The sequence below is a fragment of the Aythya marila genome (assembly GCF_965140915.1).
Source record: "Aythya marila genome assembly, chromosome: 6".
In the NCBI taxonomy this organism is placed as follows: Eukaryota; Metazoa; Chordata; class Aves; order Anseriformes; family Anatidae; genus Aythya; species Aythya marila.
In genome coordinates, this window is record NC_139047.1 from 114,757 (window position 1) to 136,828 (window position 22,072).

Genomic DNA, 22,072 nt, shown 5'->3' on the forward strand with positions numbered 1-22,072 from the left:
TCATTGTATACCTTTGATGTGCAGTACTTCAGCAACTTTTTTGTTGTTCCTTTTTTGCAACAATCTCAAAGAGAATAAGGGGGAAAAACAGGAAGAGCTTAATTTTACTGTTTAGAAGTTTGGGTACCGTGTTCACATAAAGCATGATTCCATATGGATGATAATAGAGTTTTGTATTTAAGTTGTCTGATTTTAAGGCAGTATTCCATTGATATTTCTATTTACTTTATTCAAGCCTATGTCAATTACCAAACAAAATGATAAACAGAAGAAAAAGAAGTATGTGAATTTCCTTCAGGAAACAGAACTGTAACTATGCTAAAGCCAATGAAACCTTACAAAATCATCTGCTGCGAAAATGTAGGTTTGTGTTTTAGTTCAATAAGCAGGGAAAGATACAAATTGAAGCTCATTAAATGCACTGTATTTAAGAAGTCAGACGGAGCCATGGATAGAACAGCTTTGCAGAAAGTTATGGAATCACTTGGGGATGAGGAATTTGCAAATGCCACAATATCAATCAGTTTTCTGGTAATTTGTCCAGTACAGAAGAATTTTTTCAAACCTACTGAAGGTTTATGAAAGTATTCTATAGTATGTAGAATCTATACTACTGTACCATATAATAAATATATGGCATATTCAATGTCCTGTAATGTAGTGTTAGTGGCATTTACTTACTTTTAGATGTCTGCTCCACTGAGGACCTCCCTGAGGTAGAATTGGTGAGCATGCTAGAAGAACAGTTGCCAGATTACAAGTTACGAGTGGACTCTCTGTATCTGTATGAAAATCAAGACTGGATTCAGTCCAACTGCCATGGCTGTCTTCCCAAAATCTCTTCTCCAGTTCATGATGAGGAGACCTTCCGTTACATGAGTGAGTATACCTGGGCCTAAGAATTATTTTTTTTTTTTGACATTGAGATTTATTGAAGAGCAAAATGTAAATATAAACTGGTTAATGTTTAAGTGTAATGTTCAAATCTGTACATTTTTGCAGAGGTGGAATGAAAAGCTGAGTACAGAGGAAGTGCTTGTTGTTCAGCTCTGTCATTCTAAGAGCTGAGCTAGCATGTCCCATGGCTGCCTGCCTAATCATTAGATTTCACTTAGAAATAAGAGTAGAAACATCTGGTAGTGAAAAAGAGGAAGGAACCTAGAATTGTGTTAGATTAGATGTGATACGAGAGATATGGAGTATGCAGCAGTTCTGTTTTCAGGAACGTTAAGAATGCTATGGTTCTTTTGATGGTATTTGTTCTGATGTTGTGTGTCAATGTTGCTTTGGAAATGCTATTAATTGTTTCTTCTGGAGATACAAATCTGTGAATGTTGGGCAGGTGGGTACTATGTGGATGTTGATCACTGCCTTCAGGTTCTGAAAATACTAAGTAACTTTTTGCTGCCAGTCAGTTGTGATTACAGCAATCCTTAAAGATAGCAGATCATTAAGATGAAATTGAACAGCATCATATCATGTGAAGAAACCTTCTATACCATTTGATTTTAAACATATATAAAGGTTGCCAGAAAGAACTAAACAGTAATTTGCCTGTAATTTCAAGTGTTTTCATGTGAAAAGAGGGGAATGTTGTAAACAGTTTAGAGAAATGGCTACGTCCTGTTTACTCCCTATATTGGAAGGAACCACTTGGGAGAGTTAACTTGGTATTTAAGTTCAACTTACTATTTCTCTGTAATGAATGCCTCTTTGACGTATGTGTCACCTCTGCACAGGGATTTTTTGTTGTTTGTATTTTCAGCCTCCACCCAGGGTGTATAGCAAATGATTAAGTAAAAGTAACATATTACCTTTTACACATGCAGCAATCCCTGATTTAAAGCAAGCTTGTTATTGATTAAACTTGGATGCTTAATTTTTTTTTTTTAATTGTGGAAAGCATTTTGAAAGCCACTTAATGATTATTGCTTGGTCTGTTTCTGACAATAATATTGTAAACAAATAATTTTATATTGAGCGACCACTTTTATAGTTCAATTGAAATGATTGTGTGTAGTCAGTGGGGTGTGTACTTATCTCTAAGCTTTAATTAGAAAGAGTTGGGATCAAAGTCTGTCAGTGCTGATAGCAACTTTATATCAAATGTGTCTCTGGTCAGTGCCTGCAGTTCCAGTGTAATGAAGCACATTGCTCCAAGAGAAGACACTTAAGTCAGTGTGAGCTTGCATTTCCAAGCAGTGAGAGGTGGCAGGGGTTTTAAGTCATGATTAAGTCATAAGGCTGTCAAAATACTACAAAAACAGGTGTTTTCCTCTTTCACCCAGAAAGAAGTTCTTTGCAATTACAGGATTTTCTACTGTGAAAATAAAAAAGTGATCTGCTTGTGAGAGTTGTTTTTTTGTTTGTTTGTCTGTTTATGTTTTTGGTTTTTTTTTGAACAGTTTCCTTTTTTTTTTTTTTAATATTCACAAAAATGCACTGCAACTATCATTTTAAATTTCTGTCCAAAAGTGAATCTTTAGAATAAGTCTGTCTTAGAATTTTGGGATAACATAGATGCATATGCATAGATGCATAATCTCACATAACATATGTGAGATTAAAATTTGGCTACCCAACTTGGATGTGAAATTCATCACGTTAATTAAAAAGATCACTGTTAGGTATAACTCTGTCAAAGCTGTTGTAACTGTTGATTCATATAAATTCAAGAGAAATATGTTTTTTTTGTTTCCCCTAGAAATTGTCTAGACAAAGAGAAGGAATGTAACTGTTATCATCTGAGCCTAGTAATTTACAGGAGAATTTACAGGAAGGTCCCAGACAGATAGAAATACAAATTAGTATTTAGTTATAGTCACTGCTAAATAGCTTGTTAGCTGAAGTTTGTGTCTGTCTTAGTAGTGACTGGAATTGGGAATAAATGTGATAATCATAGTTGTGAAGCATAACTTGGGGATTTTATGTATCTCTCCCTCTATATACAAATGGAAATTTTTGTGCAACTTTTGCTGTAAAGAATGGTGAACTTATGATTTGAGTCAAGTTGTATTTGACATCTAGGGGGAAAATAGCAATACAATACTTGCTGCACTTGCTCCTCCTCTTTTTATAGCTACTGCTGCCTATTAGAAGGTGGATCTAATTAGCAATCCACTTAGTGTGAGCTCCTACTGGCACTCACCTAGTCTTCTGTGAGGTAGAAGAATATTTTCTCCTTCAACTTTGGTAGAATAAGAAACCTCAAATTACAAAACATCTGTCCTTAGAACTACTTTGTATATGTGAATAAAGGAACATGGCACAACATAACAAGAATATTAACCAAAATGAAGAGTTGTTTGCAGCCTTCCCATGGCGAGGTGAGTAAGCAGAAATTGCACATGTATGTTCACAGTAGAGAGTTATAACAACTATGTATATTTTTTTTTCTGTAGTGTAAGAAAGTTACAAAAGTTGTATGGAGCTAAGTTTCAAAATTGTTAGTTCTGAGATTTCATTTACCAGAGCAGATATACTTGTTTGTGTTTTTAGGAACCTCCCTTTCAGAGTAACTGTGTATGTAACTAACAGATCTTTATTAAACCAATTTAGCACTGGATAGAAACTTCCACTTGAAATCATCTGGTGGGAATACTTACCACAGGAGAGCTGGCTATAATATTCTGCCTGCTAAAGGCTGAAAGTTATTGGGCAGTGAATTTTCAAAATATTAGTAAGATGAGTGCCCTCGCAGCAAACAATGTCAAAGTGGCACAGTAAAACTGACCTCCAAAATGCAAAGACAGGTACTTTAAATTTTGTAAGGATGTTTTTCTATTTTTGCACCACTTGGCAATAGAGTTAGCAAATGGCAGTGCTTTAAGTTCAACACTCCTTAATAGCATGTGTTTTATTTTTATGCCTACTAATCTACTTGATAAAAAGTGTTTGATTTGTTAGTTTCATTTTTCTTCCCTGTTAAGCTATTAGAAAAACAGTTCAGTAAACCTCATTCTTCTGTATTGTTCTTTCTTTTCTCCTGTCTTTCAAGGCTGTGTAAGTTTTCTTCTATACTAAAATGCAACTTATTTTTGTTCCTAGCATGTAGCCTTAGTGTTATGCTATGCAAGGTTATCTGTGTGCATTACCTACATAACGGACATACATGTATATAGCTTACAAATGTGCATATATAAAGTTAGTGAGCACTTCAGCTTAGCACTTCTCTATCTCATAACCACATCAGCAGCCCTCAGTAAAAACAAAGACAAAAAAAACAGCAACTAACAGAACCAATACTACTATATACTCAGAGCATGAATCAGGTTTCAACAAGGCAGAAAAATCTCAGAAATAGATTTAGACCAAATCCCATAATAATCTCATAATAATTTTACAATGCAGAGATGATAGAATTAGTTTCAAAGCAAGTTAACTTATGTCTCCAATTGAAGTAGATACTTCCATATTTATTCAACTTATCTTGCTGCTTTCTTTGCTTTCATGGTCCTGAGTCCATAAAGCAAAAATAGCAAATTTAAGGCCACACAGAAGGAAAGGGAGAAAACAATTATTTTCTACTTGCTGTCAGCAAGCAATATTTTGCCATGTCTTGAGAAGCAAGGCCTCAATACACGTAGTAGTTGCTCAGGAAGACAGATGCTTTCATAACAAGAGTTGTCCCCTCCACCCCTCCTCCCCTCTGCTCAGCTTTTATTGCTGAGCATGCTGTCATATGGTATGGAAAAACTCTTTAGTTTGTTTAGGTCACTGGGCGGGGTGTGAAGACAGTCTTGCTGTCCATGCTATTCTAGCTACAAGTGCAGAGCACCACACTATATGGGCTGCTGTGGGGACAGTTAATTCCATCCCAGCCAAACCCAGTAGACTATTTCCTTGAATTTTAATTCTTTCTCCTTTTTATTCTTTCTTCCCTGTCTTTCCTTTCCTGTAACTGTAGCTCTTTTTGAACTTCCTCCCTCCTCCTTTGCTGGATCTCACAAATTTGCACAAGGTAATTCAGATTTCTTATTTACTAGCATATCCTGCTTCTCAAGACAGCGTTTTATACTTTAGGTCCAAGTTCTGTTCAGAGTTGTCACAAATTCTTTTTGCTCTTTGTTTCTTCTTGACTTGGTCTTGTTTTCGAAATACTACTTGTTCTCAACAAAATCTGCAGGTGTTTTCAGCTATATATGGATATACATTACTTCTCTCTCTCCCCAAAAGGCTGGATGATAATAGCTTATCTGTATTCAAAAAGTTGATCTAAAGAGATTCTTCTCCTTTTTCTAAACGTGAAGGATGTGCAAGCACCTCAACTTCTAGCTAATATTGCTGAAAGCTGTAAATACTCAGTACTTTGGATCAATCTCTTAAATGAGCATTGTTTCATACTTCTGAAATTAAGATGCATTTTGATAGCCTCTGCTAGTTTCCACAGCTAGTTGTTCTATTTGAGCTTGTATAAACAATGTCCTCTGTGTTTTAATTCTCTCCCTTCCAAGCAGTCTTCTTGTACTTAAGCAACTTCAGTAAGTACGCTTTTTATTTCTCAGTTTTAGGCACAGATAATGTGGAACAGAAAACCTACAGTGACACTGACGTGGTCAAACATCTGCTAGCTGAGGTATGCTCATCTCTGTAATGTAATTGTGTTAATACATTTGAGGGCACATATTTGAGGAAATTATTCATCTCCTGGAATTTTTGCTTCAGTTATCTTCAGGAGCTGCATAAGGGTCATGAGAAGCTGTCCAGTCATTTGCACCACCTCAGAAACAAAATTTAGCAATGCTATGGATACCTCATAGGAGCTAGCATGCAATGAGAAAGAAGGAGATTTCTTCTGCTTTCTAAGTGCCACTTGACTTTTACCTTTTCATCACTATTCCAATTAAGCAGTCTGTTTCTGGAGAAGCTGTTACTTGAAAGACAATAGGCATAAGTGTATGTGACTTCTTGGAATGACACAATAGAGCCCATATAACTTCACCAGTACTGTACCCAGGTTAGGTGCCCTCCCCCTGTTACTGAGAATGACTGGAAGAGAAGCATAGTTATGGATGTGTTTTGGATCCAAAGGATGAAACATTAATCATTGTTTTATCAGTGTTGCAGAAGCAATCCGTTTGAGAGTGTGTAGCGATCTCAGAGTGCTGCGTTAATCAGTAGCTATGAAAATCTAAAATTACTCTGTATTTAAACTTTATCTGATTAAAAGTAGACACTTGTACACTTTTTATGAGCAGAAGGACCGGGACCTGGAACTGGCAGCTCGAATTGGACAAGCCCTGCTTAAGCGAAACCGCCTGTTGACAGAACAGAATGAAGCGCTAGAAGAGCAGTTAGGACAAACTCTAGATCAAGTGAGTGATTTTTTTTATTTATTTTTTTTAAATTTTTCCCATCTTTTTATGATGATGAGAAGAGGATTAATAAAAACATATTATTTCATTGTGAAAACAGTTGATTGCTGCTTTCAAACTACATAAGTACACTTAGAAATCATTCTCCTAATTACCATAGTTCAGTCAGCTTTCTTGGTCCAAGAATTGACAAGCTGGTGATCTTCTTTTGTGCTAGGTTAACCAGCTGCAGCATGAACTATCGAAGAAGGATGACCTACTTCGTATTGTTTCAATTGCTTCTGAGGAAAGTGAAACAGATTCCAGCTGTTCTACACCACTTCGTTTCAATGAGTCTTTCAGTGTATCACAAGGTCTTTTGCAGCTGGATATCTTGCAAGATAAACTCAGGGAGTTGGAAGAGGAGAACCTTGCTCTCCGTTCGAAGGTATAGCTGCCTTACAGTGTGTACCTTATATGCCGGATATGAGATAAATTGGGATTGTTAAAAAGAATCCAGCATCTAGGCTTCTCTCAGAATATATAACTATTTTGTTTCACTGTATGCAAATCATATCCAAACACTTTTCCTCCACATCTTTCTGTTTCCTTTACTGCTATTCATTATTTTCGGAGTCCTCTAGTACTCCTTTCTCAATACCTTTATGGTATATGATGAAATAGGGGAACCTATGTGAGCACCCAGCAAAAGTAGTTGGACTCATCAGGTCCTCAAGTTTGTGTGACCAGTTCTGGTGTAAACCTGACTGCAATTAGTAGCAGTCTTTTGTGAATTTGAACTTTGAGTTGATGGTACACCTTTGTCAATGTATATTCAGTCTTAAGTATTAAGCTTCCATTCAAATCCTCTTAAAGACTCAGTAAGTTCTGACTATGGTATTAGTTTCCATATTTTAATTGGTCTCTTTCATGTATAAAACATTAATATAGGTAAGTGTTCTTTTACAAGCATAGGGACTAAATGGCTAGACAAAACAAATGGCTATAGAACTCATGAAACCAATGGTTACAAGATTTAGAATCTGCAGATGCACAGTGTGTCGTCTTTGGAGGTGCAAAGTGGAATTTGTAAAAGGAGAAATCAGTTAAGAGTGTTTGTTTGTTTTTTCCTTTTAAGAAAGTTTGGGTGTTCTTTGTAAGGAAGCTGGGTGATTGATGTTTTTTGAGCTTGTTACAACAATACAGTGAGAAGTAGAATTCTCTAATATGAAAAGATACATTCTTCTTGATTTATCTCCAAAGTATTCAGAATGAGATGCACATACTCCCTAAAACTCTTAGGAACAAATGGATAGTTCAGTAGTGCTGAACAGAAAAGAAAGAGGGAAAGGTCAGATTTATTTTATTATGCTCCTAACCCCATATATGATTACAGAATTTTGTGGACCGGGGTGAATTCAATCTATTTTACAGAGTGGGGGAAAGAATGAAATTAAAAAGAGACTGCTATCATTCTGTGATATAACATAACCTTCACTGACTTGAAGTAGCCTCAATCATGTTGAGCCTGTATTTGCACGTTTTTATTTTTGTGTAACAGTGTTTTATAAAGAAGTGTTTATCTACACTTGTGTAGCTGTACTTCTGCTTGTTTGGACAATCTTCAAACACCATTACTAAGTACTAGGGTGAGTCAAATGCAGTCCTGTGAACTTGCACATGTATGTGTGCAAAGTTTAATATCAGGAATTATCCTGACAGTCCAAATGGGGATGGGAATTTACTATGATTGATGGTGTTTAGACCTGTTGTGATACAGTCTCTGGCCCAGAAAATTTCCAGTCTAAGTAAAACAGTTGAGGAGTAAGGGGAAAAGCTGTTCTATTGAGAGCTTTTCAGTACTGTCATGGAGTTGGCTAAAAATTTAGTTTTCAAAGCTTCTTTGCCTTAAGAAGCTCAAAAGCAAATTCAGTTGCTTACTTCTGATTACTGTGTTGGTTTACATTTCCTTACCAAATTACTTATTTTTGGAATATTTTTTTTTAGTAGGGGCATGAGAGAGAGAAGGTTTTGCTCATATGTCTGTGGTTGGATGTCTGTTATTCAAAAGTCATATACAATTCAGGGAAACAGACTATGGTGGAAAAAAATGGTTAGTAAGGACAGAGAGATGCATAGAAATTAGAAAGAGAAGGGAAATTCTTCAGTTGTAACAATATCCAAAATAAAAACTTGTAACATTAATATATGTATGGATAAACTGAAATTGGAAAACCACTAACTTTTTTTTTGAAGGCTTGCCAGCTGAAGACAGAAACCATTACATATGAAGAGAAGGAACAGCAGCTAGTCAGTGACTGTGTTAAAGAGCTCCGTGAGTATCCAAGCTGTTTCTCACAACAACAAAACAGTATTTGAACATCTAGTGCCTAAACCTTCTCTTAGTTATCCCTGAAAAATGAGCTTTAGTAATTTCAGTCCTATAGTAAATCTATATGGTACAATAACTGCTATCAATGAAAGGGTATATTTTTGCTAATTTACAGTATTTTAAAAAATAAATATTTAGCACTGTTAGAGAATAATTTTTCTAACTCAATTGGTTAGCACTGATGGAAGATTTTCTGTTGTTTAGAAATAAATAAGATAGATATTTAGTTGCTTAAAGGTTATGTTTCTAAATATGTAGTCCCACCTCTATGCAAAACCAATCAGGCTTTACTATGACTTTGCTATCCTTTCAGGTCAAGTATACAAGAAACTCCAACTATCTTGTTTTGGGCAGGATATTTTTTGTTACAGTTAGTTGGGGGGAGTGAGTTGTTTCCATTTCCCTTTCTGTTTCCTTTTCCATTCCTTTAAGTCGCTTTTATGTTTTGTAGGGCAAACAAATGCTCAAATTTCCAGAATAACAGAGGAGTTGTCAGAGAAGAGTGAGGAGCTGGTTCGCTACCAGGAAGAGATCTCATCCCTTCTGTCTCAGATTGTTGATCTTCAGCATAAACTCAAAGAAGTAAGAGACTGCTGATGGAGTGTGTGTGTGTGTTTGCGCCATTCATGTACATATGTGCATGCTTATAGTGGGTAAAAAATTACTTGCAGATCAAGGGTTATATCACAAGAAAGTGGCTGTTTCATGAAAGAATGGCAAGGATCACCTTCCTTAGGGTAATTGGCTAAAAAAATAATTAGCGCTTTTTTGTGCTTTCAGCATGTGATTGAAAAGGAAGAGCTGAAACTTCACTTACAAGCTTCCAAAGATGCTCAGAGACAACTGACAGTAGAGGTACTTAAGGCTTTTGTGGGTGGGTGGATAAATGGATGGATGGATGGTTGGGCAGGTAAAGAGAGTACAAGAGAAAAAAAACTAAATGACTATTGTGGTTTAACCTGTCAGGCAGCTAAGCACTGCATTTTGTTCAAACACTCCCATCACCACACTCCCCCAGTGGGATGGGGAAGAGAATTGGAAAAAAAAAAAAAAAATAGAAGGGGGAAAAAACCTTGTAGATTGAGGTAAAACTTGAGTAAGATAGAAAAGGAGGGGAAAATAATAATAATGATAATGATAAAAGAATATACAAAGCAAGTGGTGGACAGTGCAATTGCTCACCACCAGCTGACCAATGTCCAGCCAGACCCCAAGCAGCAGCACACCCCTCTGCCAGCCAACACTCCCTCATATTTATTGTTCAGCACAATGCCATTTGTTACAGAATACCCCATTGACTATTCTGGGTCAACTGTCTGTTCTGTCCCCTCCCAGCTCCTCATGCACAGCCAGCCTCCTTGTCGGCTGGGTAGCACAAGAAGCTGAAAAGTCTTTGACTTAGTGTAAGCACTGCTCTGCAACAACTGTAACATCAGCGTGTTATCAGTGTTATTCTCATCCTAAATAGAAAACATAGCATCACGCCAGCTACTAAGAAGAATATTAACTTTATCCCAGCTGAAACCAACATAAAAGCAGCAAGAACTTTTATTTATTTAAAACTTCTAATTTTTCATTGTGGTTGGAGTCAAATGATAGGGGAAAAAGAATAACTATGTTTAGTTAAGTCTACACAAATATTTTTGTAGTTCACGGGAGTCTGAAAGGCAAACAAGGTGTTCAAACTAGGTAAATTTTGTTGTTAGTAGTAGTTATGAGAAACGGAGTGCTTTCATGTGAATATTACTGCTTATATCAATACTGTAGCTCACTAGATCTTTAAGGATTATTCTCTTTTGCTACTTTTGCATCAAAATTTGCAGAGTTTTTCAATGTGTTTTACTTTGAATTTTATACTCTTGAGTATATATGTGTCACAATTAAAATTGGTATGGGTGATATGCTGAGCATTGTCTGTTACTGCTTCCAATTCCAGATGTTGGTGTGTGATGTGCGGTGGGAGAAATATTATAGTCCCATCTATATTGTTTTCTGTAGGAGTTACTCAGCTTCACTGTGTATTTTATTTGCTTCTGTTGAAGTTCAGTGGTATCACATACTCTTTTTTTCTTTCAGCTACATGAGTTGCAAGATCGGAACACAGAGTGTCTAGGGATGTTGCATGAATCACAAGAAGAAGTGAAGTTGCTGCGCAGCAGAGTCCGCTCTGTTGCTTGTCTCTGCCATCCCCAGTCATGTGGAGCATTTCCTGTGGTAACAAATACTGCTAGCATGGTGTATACCTACTGGCACATATAGGGCCTGTAATAGCATAGAACTGTAAAACAGCTGTTACAGGAGCTGCAGTGGAAACGATTTCGTAATAGGCAAAGGAACTGAGCTAACAGTTTTTCATTTCTTTAATGTGTACATTTCTGACAATTTAATGTTTAGTAAACTAATAATTCACTTACCATTTTGAGATATTAAAATGTTTTTTCCTTTTTATATGACTTTTCTGTTAAGTACAGGAATTGGTATGTTCAATAGCTAGTGCTCCATTGTGCCTGTATATGTGTATTAAATTTTATAACTTGACAACATTTCTTTAAGAAACAAACCATATTTTTTTTTTGAGAGTTCAAACTGCATTTTTCTTTCTTTATGTAGTTTATGATGTAATTTTATCTCTTCATCTCCTTATCTTGTGAGATTAAATTTTAAGCATAATCAGAAATATATAACCTTAGGCTGAATATAACTAAACCAATGGGAAAAAAAAAGCATTTATTTTCCTCTTCTTCTGTCAGGTATATTCTGAGTAGTGTACTCACAAATTTCTGAGTTGTGCTGGGACTTGTCAGGCTTTGGTTGATCATTCTGCATATACAGAATGATCAACCAAACAGAATGTATGTTTTTGACCTCTTAAGAAGTCTCTTACAGTTGTAGCTTAATTTAAGAAATTAACATAAAAAGTACCAAAAAAGAACAGATTTTTAAAATGAAAACTGAACAACTGAACCCAAACCAGTTATATTTAGGTGTAATTATGGTGTAAAAATTCTCCTGCTTGCCATCCCCTTCAAAGACTGAAAGGTTTGTGTATTACACACAGTGTGAAACATAATGAGGAGAAAAAAAAAAAGAAATTTTAGAGTATTTTAAAATTTTCTGTTAAAATTGTTAGGAAGAAGATTTCTATTAATGTGTAAACTCTTCTGGTTCCCATTTTTCTCTAGGATTCCCTTGCAGCAGAAATTGAAGGGACAATGCGTAAGGAATTGAGTCAGGGTGATGAATCTCTTCTATCCAAGCAGAAGTATGTTTTTAGATTCTGTGTGTCATTTCAATACTTGTTCATGTGCTTGTATTAAGTAAGGTGAAACTGATTTCCGGAAATCTATAAATATGAATGTTCACTCTGATAAATTTTCTTTTTTTTTTTTTTTTTTTTTTTTTGTAGTATTTGTAACTTTTCAACTTCAAAGCCTGCTATTATTTGATTCTATGAGGAAGCTGGGAATTTGCTAAAATGTTATTTCATTCTTCAGTTTCTCAGATTTTTGATGCAGATGCTTTGATACACAGCACTAGTTTTATCACTTTTACTGCTTATATAAAAATCTCTGGCAAATGAAATTATAGCTGAAAGACTGATAACAGTTTATAAAGCTGAAGACTTATTCCTGAAGACTTTACTTTTGAGCAAGAGTTAAATATAAGCTCCTGAAATTTTATCAGGTGGTTATCAATAGACTGTTTTGTTCTTTCAGATCAAAGTGGTAATTCAGATATTTATTAGAGCAGTACTCCCTAAAACATGGGTGTGTTAGGCAATCCTGTTCTTCTGGGCTTAAATCTTTTTAGTCCAGTCTCTGCTATCTTTTGCAAATCTGTTGCTCAAAACTTTGTTATCCCTTGAAAAATGTTTCTGAAACTCATGTTTGTTTCCTTAATTTTCTTGCAGGGGTCAACATAAACGAGTATTCGACACTGTCAAGGTTGCTAATGTCACTCGTGGACGCTCGTCTTCCTTTCCTGTCCCATTACCAATTCCTGGTTCTAATAGGTTAAGTGTTGTTATGACAGCAAAGCCTTTTCAGTCTGGCTTACATTCGGAGGGACACACACAGATGACCCAGAGGAGCAGCTCTGAGAAGAATTTGAAGTAAGAAACACAGTCTGTCTTTCTAAACTAAGTGACTTAAAACTAAATCCACACTGGACCCCTGCCATGTAAAAGAGAGAAATATTTAATTTGCTAGTCTTAATATCTATTATTATTTCATGTTTCTCACAGGGGCACGCATAAGTGTGGCCAGCCAGGAACTCCTGGGGACAATGACTTAGTCACAGCTCTGCACAGGCTCTCCCTCCGTCATCAGAACTACCTGAGCGAGAAGCAGTTCTTTGAGGAGGAATGGGAGCGAAAAATGCGTTTGCTGGCTGAGCAGAAAGAAGGAGCAAGTGGTAGTAATACACCAACAGAAAGCTGTTTTTCCTTGGGTACAAACTCAGAATTCACTGATTTCTCTGCCAGCTCTAGTAACCTCCGTGTCCTCCTACCAGAAAAATTGCAAATTGTCAAGCCCATTGAAGGTAAGAGGATGATCTTCCTTCTCCTAACAGCAGAAAAAGATTTCACATTAATTTACCAACTAAATTATTGTTGGTGTGTGTAGAGGTAGATGCAATATGTAATAAGAGGAAGGAGTAGCATTTGCTGGCTATGTACCAGCTAGCTCACCAGAGTGTTGCTTTGTACTTGGCTTTCTTATAAAGGTGCTAAGTGTTAGGCTTTTTCTTGTGCTTGGCATTGCCATCCAATCACACTATGTTTATCAATGTCAGCACCAGTTGGCTGAGATTGTTATAACAAGCATTCTTGTAACTCAGTGTAATTGTAAGTAATGGCTCTCGGGAACCCTTCTTTTGTCACACCAGGATCTCAGACCCTGTTTCACTGGCAGCAGCTTGCTCGACCCAACCTAGGCACCATTCTGGACCCAAGACCAGGTGTTGTTACAAAAGGTTTTACCCCTCTGACTGATGATAGTGTGCACCACATCTCTGACTTGGAGGAGGATGATGAGGAAGAAGGTGAAGGAGGTATAACATTTCAAGTGCAACCATCCTTTCTGGAGAAAAAGAAGTGTGCAGTGTCAAAGCAAGGGTCAGGGATTTTCCTGCCACCTATTACTTCAGTAGCAGTACCACTCACTGGTAAGAAGCATAGTTAGTGGTTTTTCTTCTGTTTGCATGCCAATTTCTGCTTTTTTTTTTTTTTTTTTTTTTTTTGCAAGGACTTCATCACTGTTTATGTGCTCAGTTGTATGATTACAGTGTGGGATTTCAGACTGAAATTTCTTTTCAGGACTCTTATTTTTCATTAACATTTATTTTAGTTTAGCAATTTGCCTCCAAGAACTTAATTTTATGCAGCTCCATACTACAGTAATTCAAAGTGCTAGCTCAAATACAGGTTAATACAGGTGGTACAGTTGCTTCCAGTTCTCTTCAGAGCATTTTGCAAGGTTAGAAGCCTGTGTCTGTGCAGAATGATCCTTGCTTTTAGATTCAGTTTGGATGTTAGTGTTTCCTGTAGTGCTAGTTGGCTTCTGTTGTTATTAATGTTACTGATGTTTGTAGAGTGTAGTTTCAGCTCATCTTAAATTGGGAAAAAAAGCATAAAGCAAGTAACTAAATTGATTTTAAAATAAACTGATTGTAGTATCTTTTTCTCACTGGAAAATATTTGGCCTTGGGGCAATGATGTCTTTGTTCTTGTTTGTTCTCTACTTCAAAACAAAACAAACAACAACAAAAAGATTAGCAATGCTAATAGCATCATCTTAAACTTTGCTTTCATTAGTACTAATCAGTCTGTATTTTTACCTTCATGGGATGTAAATTCTCCACATTGCAGCCTCAAATCCTGGAAAGTGTCTATCTTCAACAAATTCCACATTTACCTTTACTACATGTAGAATCCTTCACCCATCTGATATCACCCAAGTTACTCCCAGGTATGATAACATCCTAAGAATTGCTGTGTGGGATTAAGCAGTTGTATTCTGTATTCTGATATATGAACAAGTTTTAAAAAATACCAAGACAGTTAGGCAGCACGTGAAATGTTACACATAAAAATGGTTGTAATTACAAAGGGAAAACTAGAAATTCTCCACAATGAGAGTTCAAATAGGTTAAGGTAACTTAAAGGAAGCAAATTTATACTCTTAAAATAGCAAATTCCTTGTATCATATACCTATTGTATTAAAACAAAAACAATAACAAAAAAAGTCATAATATGTTTTATTCTGTCCTTTTTAAAAACTGAGTTGTTGCTGGATGTCGATGTTCTATGTAATACACTATAGTTGAGCACAGTTTATACATTTATTTCAGGTTGTGTAATATTTAAAAAAAAAAGTGACTGTAGTATTAAGGCTTTCATGACAATTAGCTGAATACATTGTGGCTTGGCTGGTTGTGCTCTTTAAAGCAGAACACCAGTTTAAGTGGATTCAGTGTCCAATTCAAATTGCAAATCCTGATTTAACTTGTTTGCATTTTTTCTAGTTATTAATCTCGTCTATTAAGGGTCCTCTAAGTTTGTCCAACATCCAGTATCCATCAGAAAACATAATTATACTCAGTGTTTCAGGAAGCATCATTTGAGTTAATGTAGAGCAGAAGAGATTGCGGTGTTTGTACATAGAAAATAAAGATTAGTGTTTGTGTGATATACTACAGCTATAGTATCATTCAACAGGGTCTTTCATCCAAATGTGCTACTTGTTAGCATTTTATCATAGGTAGCTTTGGGTGTTCAGGTTTCATTTTCTGGAAATTTAGCAATTCAACTAATGTGTTTCTTCAGCAAAGTTTCTTCATGTTTTGTCATCTTACATTCCTTTGTAATTGTTTTATGAGACGTTCTCCTAAAAGCTCTGAACTGACAGCTGATCTTGAAAAGTTTTATGCTATCATATCTAAGTTAACTTCAAAAATTAAGTTTGGTTCTAAACAGAAGGTAAAACACAACAATGAACTTGATTATAGAACACTTCTTGGCATAATCTTGTCATAACAATTCATTTTTCTTTCATAGAACCATAGAATGGCTATGGTTGAAAGGGACCTTAAAGATCACCTAGTTCCAGCCCCTGCCATGGGAAGGGATACCTCCCACCAGCCCAGGCTGCCCAAAGCCCTATCCAACCTGGCCTTGAACACCTCCAGGGATGGGGCATCCACAGCTTCTCTGGGCAACCTCTGCCAGTGCCTCACCACCCTCATAGTAAAGAATTTCTTCCTAATACCTAATCTAAATCTACCCCTTTTTAGTTTAAAAACATTATTTCCTGTCCTATCAGGAGTTTTTCCTCTCCATGGCCAGACATTAAAAATTATATATGAAAAATAAATTCTTTGGTACTTACACCAAAACCTCTCTGTCAATCAATATTGTCTAGATATTTTGCAGAACACAAATACTGAAACTACTAAAGCTGAAGTTACCAGAATAAGTAACAATAGTTTTATTTTTCTTGTTTCTTTTATATACTAAAATGTATATACAGAGTCAAGCAGGTATGAAATGTCTAATGTGTGTATTTTCTCTGTTCCATTTTTATTTCAGCCCCACGTGTACCCCGTTTTCACTTGGAAATAGTGGCAGCAGCACTGGAAATCCAGTAGTGAGCACTCCAGCCATGTCTTACAGGCTTAATATTGGAGAATTTCTCACCAACAGAGGAGATTCAACAACTACCCTCAGCAGCACCAGCAGTCTGGCACAGCTTTTGCAAGAACGAGGCATCTCTGCCAAGGTTTATGATAGCCCCATATTAGAAAAACTGCCTTTGCTACAGCCTCTTCAAACAGTCCCTTTTCCTTCTACTCCACCCAATTCTCCCTCACATTCACCTTGTCCTTCCCCTTCACCATTTGAGCCTCGAGTGCATCACTCAGAAAATTTCCTGGCTTCCCGACCAGCAGAAACATTCTTGCAGGAAATGTATGGCCTAAAGCCCTCCCGCAACGCTCCAGACATAGGCCAGTTGAAGATGAACCTAGTGGACAGGCTGAAGAGGCTGGGTATTGCCAGGGTGGTTAAGCCCCCTGAGACAGAGGACCACAGGAAGAATCAGGGGCCAGAGGTTAGCTTACGGAGGCAGGACTCAGCTGTGTTTTTAAATGCGGGTAGCAACTTAATGGCAGGACTGAGAAGAAACCAGAGTCTTCCAGCCATGATTGGAGCACTGGGAGCTCCAGTCTGCACACAGTCGTCAAAAATGGATATCCTAAAGGAGGACTGACTGGTATGGACTTGTAGCATGGTAAATAATACTTGAGGGATAAACATCCAGTACGGGTATGGTTAGGTGTGTAACAGAAGAGTTGAAGAAGGCATGTGCATGCTAAAAGATGGGGGAGAGAGAAGTGTTGGGATCAAGGAGAAAAGAACAATGCTTAGGTTTGAGGAAGAAGGCTTTTGTCGAAGACAAGAAAAGAAAGAAGCCAAAGCTTAGTTTTGTGATCCCTTCAGCATGTTTTAGCTTAAATAAAAGACCATTGTAGACATTCTCAGCATTTTAACCTTTTAAACTGTATTTGTAAAACCATCTTGAAGGTGCTGTTCTATTTTTTCTGCCATATGACCATAGGATTTTACTATTTGTTAGCAGTCAGACCATATCATTTAAATGCAATGTTAAAATAATGATCAGTCTGACCAGCTTCATTGGTTCAAGTTCTTCTCTGTAGCAAACAAATGCAAAAACTTGGGACATTTTTGATTCCTGTATTTTCTAGTTCAGAAACCATATTCTTTTGTACTCCCCACATTGAGAAGCAGGTGAGAGAACCTTTAATTCTATGTAAGAAAATAGTTTGTACATTTATGAATACCAAAACAGATGGTCAGCATTTGTTTTTTGAGAGTGCAATTGTGCTAGTGAGATAATAACAGAAGTTAATTTCTTTCCAGAGCTACTGAAGCATACAGTGGAAGGTGCAATGAATAAGAATTACGAAGCAGAAAAGTATATATTAGGTGAAAATTTCAAGCTAAGAAATCTTTCCAAAGTGTCCCATGCATCTTTGTAAATGAGGGCATTTTTGCACATACAAAAAAATCTCAGGCACATTTTTATTTTCTTTTGCAACACTGAAACTACATGCTCAATTCAATTATTTCAATTTTATTTTAAATAAGCAAAGAGTATTTACTTAAATGCTTGAAAATTCAGAAATCTGACTCTTCTCTTGATAGGTAGATATTCTATACATTTTAGTGTTTTGCAGTAAACATTATGCCTTTCATTCAGATATTTCTGATTTTAGGCAGGATTTTGTTTAAAAGATTTCCTTTGGAGCAAAATTTACCATTCTATATTCAGAAACAAGAGATGAAAGATAGTGTTCTTTGTAGCATTTTATGAACACAGATCAATTTTATCTGTTGGAATCCCATGTTCCAATGATGGAGAGTGGTTCTGAATCTGCTTTTGAACAGAACTAAGGCAGGCTTTCTGTCCCAAAAGAAAATCATTTGGAGAAATCTGATTTCTGAGTGGTATTCAGCAAAGTATTATTGTCCATGCTGCTTTTTGGTTTCCTTTCTGTGCAAGCTTTTAGTTATAACTGAATAATCTACAATAGATTTGTAAGGTAACTTAAAGAAGAAAAAGTATTTGCCGCAAGTTCTTTGGAGGAATAGGCTAGTGACCAGAGTGGAAAAGGGTTCTTAATCTGTATGTGATTTTTTTCACTGTACTTATCAACATATTTAAATGATTTTAAAGTTTGTTTCCATACAATTAGATAAAACAGTTAATGTTTAGCTTGGCTGTTGCAGTGTGTGTGGAATATAATGGCTAGTATCTTTCTGGGTGCATGGTGTGAAGCATTGGTATAATTACACTGATTTGCATTTGGCATATGGCACATCAAAATAATCAGCACCGTTTTCGCTTCAGGGTTGAGTGGAATAGGGTAGGAGAACAAAGTGTCTTAAACTGATTTATATGTGGCCTTTCTGCTTTTACATCCCTATAGATCTTATGATTACTCTCTGATATAGCAGTCTTTTTTTTTTTTTTTTTTTTTTTTTTAATTAAAATGAGTAACCACCTCAAACTTGCACAGGGATTCTCAACAGAAACTTGTCTGTCAGCAGCGCACAGAAATATTCGGGAATTCCTGGAGTTGCCTCTTGCTATCTAAGCAAAAACTTAAACTTATAAAAGGTGAATTTTATTTAAAATACTATATACGGGTTAATATTTTTTTTTAATGAAAAATACATACTTCTTTTGTGTATTTGTTTGTACTTCCTTAACTGTGCACAGGGTCTTACCTAGCTAAATAAGGTAAGAATGAAAGGTCTAGGAAGAGGTAATGTTGCTCTCCAGTGAACTAAGAAATGAGTTGACAGAAGGTTAGACAGTTTGGTATAAACAGAGAAGTATATAAGGTGTCAAAAGTATGTCCATTTTTTGTACGTTTATTATAGGAATACATGTAAGTAAGTGACAGAAAATTTTTTAAAGGTATTTCACTGTGTTTCTAACTAGCTTCATTAGTTAACCCCAGCCATTCAATCCCTGTGTGTTACCAACATAAACAGCAAATCAATTAAATCAGAATTCCTTTGGCAGACCAGGTTTCCATTAAAATTTTATAACAGCACATTAATTAAATGCATGTTTCTCTTTGGGACATTTCCATATTGCATAGCCTGGCAATATAAACTGGTTCAGTTCAAACTGTATTACGGATATGTTGCAAGATTGTTTGTCTGTTTTCTGTAGGATAATGTATTCTCAGATACTTTACACAAGGCAGGAAGATGATTAAAGAATTTGTATACTGTTGCGTTTATCCAGTTTTTGATGCTGTGGCACAGTGCTATTGAAATTCTGTTGTGCATTTTGTATGCATGTGTCTGGCTTGCAGCAACAGGGAAAGATTTGCCACTTCTTCCAAGTTTACTGCTTTGTGCTAAAATTCTAGAAGACAAACTTTTTTTGAATAACATACATGTTTCTGATAAAATATTAAAGTTGCCATTGTTCTAGGAACTGATTTGGCTTGTTGCTTCTTAAAAGAGATGAAACAAACTCGTGTGACTAAGATGGCTGAGCTCCTGCATAAGATCATTTTGTCCTGTGCAAATGTGATTTGGTTGAGTGAGTTAATGAAGAATTGATGGAGAAATGGCACTTGGCAAAGATTCTGTTACCTTGCAGGTTTGAGACAAAAATAGGTGTTGCAAAGAAAGGAATTACCCATGTTTGTGAAAGTTTCAAGACACTGGGAGAGAAATTCTTTTAGTTTTTACCTTTACTCAGATTGGCTTAAACTAAGTACAAATGTATAGCTTTCTAGTTTTAAAGATATACAGGTCAAGTTTCACTGTGTTTGATAAACTTGGAGATAACTGCACACTTGAAATACATGTGGTTGATGATGCCCAAAGTCTACTTTTAGTTAAAGAGCAGCAGAGAGAGAAGAAGAATGTTAGGTTTGGGCCTCCTTTGACTGTTACACAAAGAGGATTACACACAATGTTTTTGAATGGTCTGGGAACTTTTGTTGTTGTTGTTTTGTTTTTGTTTTATTTTCATCAGCTTTTTGCACTTACTGTTGTTTCATAGTGGAATGTGAATTTCATAATAAACATGAGTAACATGTCATTTTTCAATATATTGGTCACCTTGTGTGGTTTATTCCAGGTATCGCCTTCTATACTGCAACATTCTTTAATAAAACTAAAATTAGACCTTTTTAAAAATCGTCTGGAATTTAGTGACTGGTGCACAAGCTTGGTGAGCTGGTATCTTCACAAGCACTGTCTGTAAAAGCTATCTGACAAATGGATTCAAAAACTTTATCAGGCTGTGCTAGGCTGTTTGCTGTTGTGTTTATACCTAAGCAATTAAAGGTAGTATAGATGTGCAATACAAGCTGCAGTTAGACTTTGATTGCAATGTAAAAGTGTGATAGTTAAATCTAGAAAAACAAAACAAACACACAATTAAATAAGAGTACCTTCTGCTGCATTTTGAAAAGCATTTTACTTAATGAAAGACTTCACAGAAATTCATAAACAGCTCATCAATTTCTAGACAGAATGTGAGCCTCAATTTAAATGAATATCCTCATGTTTTCTGTTACTCTTGTAGTTGTTTTTCTCTCCTGTCATTTTGCAGCACATAATGTGTTTTAGCATAATGGTGTCAACTAGCAAAAAATAGAAAAGAGATTGGACTTCTTTGCTAGACTTAAGTATCCATTAGGTCAGGGAGGGGTTCTGCATTTATGGTCTCCTGTTTGGAAGTATATATTCTTCCCTTGTTTTCTTCAGGCCTTCAAGGGAGGATTGTTGTTTTTTTTACAGAGATGTGTATGATCAATGCTGTTGTTTTTCCGTCTTAGTAGCTGATGTTATGTCAGCCCTCCTCTATATTTGTCATAAAATGGGAGCAGAGATTGAAACCAAGCTACTTACCCTTGAGTACTGCCTTTGTGCAGGTATCACTGAAGTTCCCTTTGCACATTGATTGTCTGTCATGTCAGCCTGCAGTTGTGCATACTTCCAGTGCACACTTCTGCAGTTGTTTTTCTGGCTGAAAGGCTCATATCATTTTCCCCAAAATACTTGGTTCCTTCCATGGTACAGAATGGAAGCAGCACTGATTTGCAACTAACGGGTTCTTACTCCAGTTCACCTAACTTAATTACTGGCAGTGGTTCCTCTAGTAGTCTGTGTCGAACATTTCAAGAAACTGGGAACCACCACTATCCTATGGTATATATCCTATATTTATTTAGCTTTCTTTCTTTTCTGGCATGAGACTTGCACCCTTGTCAAACTGAAGCTGACTTTTCAGCTCAACATTTCATATGCTGAAGCCTGAGTTGGACGTTTTGAGGGTTGAAATGGTCATGACGCAGTCTCTGATAGCTGCACATCCTTATAATAGGCCACTACAACAAACTTGGGACATTTTCTCTCTTTTGTTACACCATTTGCCAGACAGATAAAAGTTCCTATTATTATCATACATAACATGGCGATTTTAACAAAGCATATATACATAAATGTTGATTTGATGATGTTTATGTATTTTAGTCATTCTCTCCTTAAGGTTTGGGCTTCCTAGCTTCTCAGCTGCTGACATAACGCATCTGTGTATCCTTCAGAAAGCCCAGTAAAACATTGCATGTACTCTTTAAAGTTCTCCAGTTTTCAGGATGATGAGGGATTCCACTGCCACTGGAGAGAAAGGTGAGTTTGGGGGAAGAAGGCCCAGAAAAGCAGCCACTCTTTTCTGTTCACTTCAACTGTCCTGAAACACCTGAGCCCAACAGGTACAGCCAGCTGCTTTGTTCTAAGCAGATACGCTCTCAGGTTTGAGAGTCTGTGGACTA

General features: G+C 36.4%; 1 protein-coding gene across 4 annotated transcripts in view; it reads left to right on the plus strand.

Annotated features, from left to right (window-relative positions):
* TRAK2 (trafficking kinesin protein 2) overlaps nt 1-20,344 on the plus strand; it is a 33,453-nt gene extending 13,109 nt beyond the window's left edge. For 2 of the 4 annotated variants that reach the window (XM_082763708.1, XM_082763709.1), the window contains exons 3-17: nt 688-879; nt 4,907-4,960; nt 5,505-5,575; nt 6,198-6,314; nt 6,532-6,741; nt 8,550-8,628; nt 9,137-9,267; nt 9,466-9,540; nt 10,762-10,899; nt 11,868-11,947; nt 12,596-12,796; nt 12,929-13,227; nt 13,573-13,851; nt 14,555-14,654; nt 16,275-20,344. In XM_082763708.1, the coding sequence (XP_082619834.1) occupies nt 688-879; nt 4,907-4,960; nt 5,505-5,575; nt 6,198-6,314; nt 6,532-6,741; nt 8,550-8,628; nt 9,137-9,267; nt 9,466-9,540; nt 10,762-10,899; nt 11,868-11,947; nt 12,596-12,796; nt 12,929-13,227; nt 13,573-13,851; nt 14,555-14,654; nt 16,275-16,953 (2,705 nt within the window). In that variant the 3' untranslated portion in view covers nt 16,954-20,344. Of the gene's footprint in view, nt 1-687; nt 880-3,233; nt 3,753-4,906; nt 4,961-5,504; nt 5,576-6,197; nt 6,315-6,531; nt 6,742-8,549; nt 8,629-9,136; nt 9,268-9,465; nt 9,541-10,761; nt 10,900-11,867; nt 11,948-12,595; nt 12,797-12,928; nt 13,228-13,572; nt 13,852-14,554; nt 14,655-16,274 lie in introns of those variants that run through there. The other 2 variants (XM_082763711.1, XM_082763710.1) reach the window with 2 other exon arrangements.
* Nucleotides 20,345-22,072: the final 1,728 nt, after the last annotated feature.